The following is a 7,990-nucleotide window of genomic DNA, read 5'->3' on the forward strand; positions in this document are numbered from 1 at the left end:
CAAGACCAGGACCCACACGTTACTGAATTCACAAACACAATGAGTAACTGTATGTTACTACCAACAGTAACAAAACCTACAAGAGTTACAGAGACTAGTGTTTCCCTACTTGACCACATCTGGACCAACACCATATCCCCTTCAAAATCAGGCATAATTACAGATAATACCACAGACCACTACCCTACTTTCCTCATAACAACTCTTGGTAAACTACCCCAAGACACTACTAAAGTCACCTTCAGACTTCACAATGAGGCAGCCACTAATAACTTCACAACAGCAGTAACAAACATTGATTGGCACACTGAGCTAGAAATCTATACAGATATTGACGAATGTATTAATAATTTTCTAAAAAAGACCCAATACCTCTATAACAAGCACTGCCCTAAAAAAACTAAAGAGATGACAGCTAAGAGACTGAACAGTCCCTGGCTAACACCCAGCATTCTCAAATCCATAAATACAGAACACCAATATGAAAAACAGTACAGAATGGGTCACATAACCAGAGACCAAACAAAACGTTACTCGTCAATCCTAACCAGCCTGATAAGAAGGGCAAAAAAAATTGTATTATGAGAACAGATTATCCAACTTACGAGGTGATATAAAAAAGACCTGGAAAACCCTATCAGAAATTCTGGGAACAAAAAAGATATCACGAAATAGCGAAATAAAATTAGCAAAATCAGATGAACCCCAACTCCCACCAACAGAAACAGCAAACAGACTCAATGATTTCTTCTCCACTATAGGACAAAACCTTGCCAATAAAATCCCAAGTTCAGATACCCCACCAAATGACTACCTCACTGGCAACTACCCGAACACACTGTTCCTAGCTCCGACTAACCCATACGAAGTCTCCCTTATTATCAACGCACTGAAAAACAAGGCAGGAGATTTAAATACCTTACCACCCTTTATATACAAAAAACTGTCACAAGTACTATCACCAATCATTGCAACACTCTTTAACAAATCCATAGAATCCTCCACCTTCCCTACAGTACTGAAAATAGCAAGGGTCACCCCGATCCACAAAGGAGGAGACCAGAGTTGAATAACTATAGGCCAATATCCAACTTACACCCTCTCTCAAAAATCTTCGAAAAATTAATTCATAAACGAATCTACTCCTACCTTATCTCCCAAAACATACTCAACCCCTGCCAATTTGGATTCAGGCCTAATAAAAATACTAATGATGCTATTATACACATGCTAGAACATATATACACTGCAATAGAGAAAAAAGAAGTCCCACTGGGGATCTTCATTGACTTACGTAAAGCTTTAGATACAGTTGACCATGACTTGCTCCACGTAAAATTGTCACACTATGGTATAAGAGGGCACTCCCTCAACTACCTCAAGTCTTACCTCAGCAACAGAAGCCAATATGTGTACGCAAATGGGGCAAACTCTTCTGCGCAACCAATTACAGTTGGTGTCCCACAGGGAAGTGTCCTTGGCCCTCTTCTCTTTCTCCTATACATAAATGACCTTCCAAATGCTTCGCAATTACTTAAACCCACACTATTTGCAGATGACACTACATACGTCTTCTCTCACCCGAGCCCAGTCATGCTAGCCAATACTGTAAACACCGAATTACAGAAAATATCTACCTGGATGAGGACTAACAAACTTACACTAAACATTGACAAAACCTACTTCATTCATTTTGGTAACAGAGCTACAGATGTACCTCTTAACGTAACGATAAACGGATCACCTATCACAAAGCTAACAGAGGGAAAATTCTTAGGAATCCACCTTGATAATAGACTCAAATTTCATACACATATACAACAAATTTCTAAGAAAATTTCCAAGACTGTAGGCATACTATCGAAGATACGGTACTATGTTCCACAGTCAGCCCTCCTGGCCCTATATCACTCTCTTATTTACCCCTATCTCACCTATGGAATTTGTGCATGGGGCTCAACAACAATAAACCATCTCAGACCACTAATTACCCAACAAAAGGCTGCAGTTAGAATGATAACAAATTCTCACTACAGGCAGCACACTCCACCAATATTCAATACACTAAACCTACTCACCATACAAAACATCCATACTTATTACTGCACCTATTACATACATAGAACACTTAACTCTGATATTAACCCTCCCCTCAAACATCTCCTTGCCAACCTCAACAGAACACATGACCATAACACAAGGCACAGATCACTCTTTGATGTTCCTCGTGTCCATCTCACACTATGCAAAAACTCAATGCACATAAAAGGCCCTAAAATCTGGAATTCATTACCTGTAAATATAAAAGAAACACTACCTGTTTATAAATTCAAGTCTCTTCTCAAAGATCACTTACTCACCTAAAACCAAATAAATACTGAATAACTGAACCTTATAAATTGTATATCTTAAATGTTTCTCACAATTATATCACATAAATGTTAAACCTAAAACCCAATCTAACTTTATTATTTTTTAAATACACTACCTAACAGAATACTCCATACGACTGAATGTACAACAATGCATGCAACCATATGACCTGTCTTTGTAATACTCATTTGTGCTTTATAGTTATCTGTTTACAATAATGTATTATCACTGATTTCATCATTGCTTAGTTAATTTTAAGCCAGCCCGTAATGCTATGCATAGTATAAGTGGCTTTGGCATGCTGCTCTTATCTGTATTTTTTTGTACCTCTGTATGTATGCTCAAATTGTTAATAAATAAATAAATAAATAAATAAATAAATAAATAAGTCAGTAAGTCAGTCATTCAGTCAGTAAGTCACTCACTCAGTCAGTCAGTCAAACAAACTTACGCTTACCTTTTCTTATGTGTACAAAGTAACACTTCATTAAGGCCACAGGTTATGTCTTGTCTAATATTTTTGTTTCCTTCGTTAATTCTAAGACTTTTGTTGCCACTTTAAGCAACACTGATATACTTACTGGGTGTCATGACTGCTTGCCAGATACAAGATATAGCATCTAAAAGATCAAAACACAATTCACAATCACAAGCTTGTAGCAGAGAAGTTGGACTGGACATGTATGAAGTACGAATGTTGGGGTGGTGGGGGGGGTGTCCCAAGGGGTGTCCCCAGGGGTGTCCCCAGCTGAGCCACAACATGGCGGCCGCTTGAGGAAAAGGGAAGTTTTTTTTTTTACCTTCCCGCAAATTGAACCATGTTAAATTCATTATATGACGTATTACATAACACTACACTAGCCAAGGTGTGGTGAGAATGGTATAGCACTGCGTACCTTGTTCCACGGTTCGTAGGTTCGAGTCTCCTTCGGCCAGAGATCAGTGTTTATATTAGATATATTAGATGGTCTGTATCAAACACGAAAGGGTTTTATTCCAACAAATTAATCAAATTATTACATTATCTGAAAATATTACATTGTCTAGCTTATTATTTATACTAACACAAAGTTATATTCTGAAGAATAAAATACATTTTTTGACCTCACAAAGATGTTCGGATAATAATATTATAACCTTAATTTTTAATAGGGTAGCCTGGTAAGCCAGCGGAAGGTCTCGGTCATATGGCGAAGCTCCAGCGGCGGGTCGTTACGTGACCAAGACTCGCGTCAGGAAACACTTGTTCTGTTTCCTGACGAAGGATACCTAACCTATCCTGTTCAAATGAGGTCATCATCCTTACTTTATACCGGGATCCACAGGTTTTGAGGGTTAGTGACTATGTTGTTGCTGTCAAGACTGAAATTCTCATATGTAAGAAGATGGTTGTTCAATTGACAGCGATCCTTGACTGTTGAATTAAACAGAGTAGATGTACGTTGACCAGTAAGTAACACTCTACCCATATTCTCTGAGACGCGATGCTTCAGGTCTACCTATATGCTCTGACCTGCGGGGATTTAAAGGGATGTCAGGTTCTCCTGACCCGGACCCTCACCGAGAGTAAAAGCTCTCGGTGAGGGTCCGGGTTCTATTCCCTGCGAAGGGGTGGAAACACCGGACGTGTTTCCTTACACCGGTTATCTATGTTCACCCATAAGTAAAATGGGTACCTGGTTGTTAGTTGACTGGTGTGGGTCGCATCCTGGGACAAAACTGACCTAATTTGCCCGAGATGCTCAGCATAAGAAGCGGCTTTCTATATAGTGTTATCACTGATGTCAGCTATGGTCTGTTTACCTTGTACATGTACTTGTAGTAAATAAAGATGTTATTGAAAGCAAACACGAGTACCTAAAACTTACCTATAACTGCGGTGATCAACGTCAGGACGAGCAGCAGTAGACCCAACACCGACGTTCTCCACGCTGTGTACGGTACACCATAACTACTGGTACTGTCCTGCAGAAACACAGTGAATGTAGTATTTATAAGGCGTGAGCACTTACACTTACCCCGGAACTATGGGAAGGAAGTAAATTAGCGGAATATGATGACTTTAAGGAACCGGAGATGATAATGAGTACATTCTTCAAGATACTCATAATACTTTATATAGACAACAGGAAAATGACAACTCGTGTGAGCCAGAAAGATGCCCGAAAAATTTCTTCAGTCAAAGGAAGTTACGTTAAATAATGTATTCCACAAGTTACAGAAGCTTTTATTAGGGTAACTTAAGTTGGTGTAAAGCTTTCTTAAGACATTAAGCTCTATATACAGTGAAACTATGTCAAAGAAAAGCTTGTTTTACAACTAGTATCCCTGTCTTCATACTATACCAGGTCATAAAGTGAAATAAACTTGAGAGAGTGGTGGGAACGACAGAGTTAATGCACGTATTTAAGAAGGGTACAAAAGGGTATACAAAACTATTAGTATGATTGTATATTACCTGGTTTAAACCCAGATATAGTCTTTTACGAGGCTGTGTTAGGTGATGTGTTGTTAGGTGATGTGTTGTTAGGTGATGTGTTGTTAGGTGATGTGTTGTTAAGTTATGTGTTGTTAGGTTATGTATTGTTAGGTTAATGCACTAATTTATGAAGGGTCTACAAAAGGGTATACAAAACTATTAGTATGATTGTATATTACCTGGTTTAAACCCAGATATAGTCTTTTACGAGGCTGTGTTAGGTGATGTGTTGTTAGGTGATGTGTTGTTAGGTGATGTGTTGTTAGGTGATGTGTTGTTAGGTGATGTGTTGTTAGGTTATGTGTTGTTAGGTTATGTATTGTTAGGTTAATGCACTAATTTATGAAGGGTCTACAAAAGGGTATACAAAACTATTAGTATGATTGTATATTACCTGGTTTAAACCCAGATATAGTCTTTTACGAGGCTGTGTTAGGTGATGTGTTGTTAGGTTGTGTTGTTAGGTGATGTGTTGTTAGGGTAGGTATTGTTAGGTTATGTGTTGTTAGGTTATATGTTGTAAGGTTATGTGTTGTTAGGTTGTGTTGTTAGGTGATGTGTTGTTAGGGTAGGTATTGTTAAGTTATGTGTTGTTAGGTTATGTGTTGTTAAGTTATGTGTTGTTAGGTTATGTGTTGTTAGGTTGTGTTGTTAGGTGATGTGTTGTTAGGGTAGGTATTGTTAAGTTATGTGTTGTTATGTGATGTGTTGTTAAGTTATGTGTTGTTAGGTTATGTATTGTTAGGTTAATGCACTAATTTAAGAAGGGTCTACAAAAGGGTATACAAAACTATTAGTATGATTGTATATTACCTGGTTTAAACCCAGATATAGTCTTTTACGAGGCTGTGTTAGGTGATGTGTTGTTAGGGTAGGTATTGTTAAGTTATGTGTTGTTAGGTTATGTGTTGTTAAGTTATGTGTTGTTAGGTTATGTGTTGTTAAGTTATGTGTTGTTAGGTTATGTGTTGTTAGGTTATGTATTGTTAAGTTATGTGTTGTTAGGTTATGTATTGTTAGGGTAGGTATTGTTAAGTTATGTGTTGTTAGGTTATGTATTGTTAAGTTATGTGTTGTTAGGTTATATGTTGTTTGGTTATGTGTTGTTAGGTTATGTGTTGTTAGGTTACGTGTTGTTAGGTTATGTGTTGTTAGGTTATGTGTTCTTAGGTTATGTGTTGTTAGGTTATGTGTTAAGTTATGTGTTGTTAGGTTATGTATTGTTAAGTTATGTGTTGTTAGGTTATGTGTTGTTAAGTTATGTGTTGTTAAGTTACATATTGTTAGGTTATGTATTGTTATGTGTTGTTAGGGTATATGTTGTTAGGTTATGTGTTGTTAGGTTATGTGTTAAGTTATGTGTTGTTAGGTTATGTATTGTTAAGTTATGTGTTGTTAGGTTATATGTTGTTAGGTTACATGTTGTTAGGTTATATATTGTTAAGTTATGTGTTGTTAGGTTATGTGTTGTTAGGTTACATGTTGTTAGGTTATGTATTGTTAAGTTATGTGTTGTTAGGTTATGTGTTGTTAAGTTATGTGTTGTTAGGTTATGTATTGTTATGTGTTGTTAGGTTATATGTTGTTATGTTATGTATTGTTAAGTTATGTGTTGTTAGGTTATGTGTTGTTAGGTTATGTGCTGTTAAGTTATGTGTTGTTAGGTTATATGTTGTTATGTTATGTATTGTTAAGTTATGTGTTGTTAAGTTATGTGTTGTTAGGTTACATGTTGTTAGGTTATGTATTGTTAAGTTATGTGTTGTTAGGTTATGTGTTGTTAAGTTATGTGTTGTTAGGTTATGTATTGTTATGTGTTGTTAGGTTATATGTTGTTATGTTATGTATTGTTAAGTTATGTGTTGTTAGGTTATGTGTTGTTAGGTTATGTGCTGTTAAGTTATGTGTTGTTAGGTTATATGTTGTTATGTTATGTATTGTTAAGTTATGTGTTGTTAAGTTATGTGTTGTTAGGTTACATGTTGTTAGGTTATGTATTGTTAAGTTATGTGTTGTTAGGTTATATGTTGTTAGGTTATGTATTGTTAAGTTATATGTTGTCAGGTTATGTATTGTTAAGTTATATGTTGTTAGGTTATGTGTTGTTAGGTTATGTATTGTTAGGTTAATGCACTAATTTAAGAAGGGTCTACAAAAGGGTATACAAAACTATTAGTATGATTGTATATTACCTGGTTTAAACCCAGATATAGTCTTTTACGAGGCTGTGTTAGGTGATGTGTTGTTAGGGTAGGTATTGTTAAGTTATGTGTTGTTAGGTTATGTGTTGTTAAGTTATGTGTTGTTAGGTTATGTGTTGTTAGGGTAGGTATTGTTAAGTTATGTGTTGTTAGGTTATGTGTTGTTAAGTTATGTGTTGTTAGGTTATGTGTTGTTAGGGTAGGTATTGTTATGTGTTGTTAGGTTATGTATTGTTAAGTTATGTGTTGTTAGGTTATGTGTTGTTAGGTGATGTGTTGTTAGGGTAGGTATTGTTAAGTTATGTGTTGTTAGGTTATGTATTGTTAAGTTATGTGTTGTTAGGTTATGTGTTGTTAGGGTAGGTATTGTTATGTGTTGTTAGGTTATGTATTGTTAAGTTATGTGTTGTTAGGTTATGTGTTGTTAAGTTACGTGTTGTTAGGTTATGTGTTGTTAAGTTATGTGTTGTTAGGTTATGTGTTGTTAGGTGATGTGTTGTTAGGGTAGGTATTGTTAAGTTATGTGTTGTTAGGTTATGTATTGTTAAGTTATGTGTTGTTAGGTCATGTGTTGTTAGGGTAGGTATTGTTATGTGTTGTCAGGTTATGTATTGTTAAGTTATGTGTTGTTAGGTTATGTGTTGTTAGGGTAGGTATTGTTAAGTTATGTGTTGTTAGGTTATGTGTTGTTAAGTTATGTGTTGTTAGGTTATGTGTTGTTAGGGTATGTATTGTTAAGTTATGTGTTGTTAGGTTATGTATTGTTAGGGTAGGTATTGTTAAGTTATGTGTTGTTAGGTTATGTATTGTTAAGTTATGTGTTGTTAGGTGATGTGTTGTTAGGGTAGGTATTGTTAAGTTATGTGTTGTTACGTTATGTGTTGTTAAGTTATGTGTTGTTAGGTTATGTGTTGTTAGGTGATGTGTTGTTAGGGTA

General features: G+C 35.9%; 1 protein-coding gene across 1 annotated transcript in view; it reads right to left on the minus strand.

Annotated features, from left to right (window-relative positions):
- Naglu (N-acetyl-alpha-glucosaminidase) overlaps positions 1–7,990 on the minus strand; it is a 443,026-nt gene that overhangs the window by 413,082 nt on the left and 21,954 nt on the right. Inside the window, exon 2 of the mRNA XM_070091031.1 lies at positions 4,242–4,338. Coding sequence (XP_069947132.1) covers positions 4,242–4,338 — 97 coding nt within the window. The remainder of the gene's footprint in view (positions 1–4,241; positions 4,339–7,990) is intronic.

Source organism: Cherax quadricarinatus, chromosome 33 (assembly GCF_038502225.1).
Source record: "Cherax quadricarinatus isolate ZL_2023a chromosome 33, ASM3850222v1, whole genome shotgun sequence".
NCBI lineage: Eukaryota > Metazoa > Arthropoda > Malacostraca > Decapoda > Parastacidae > Cherax > Cherax quadricarinatus.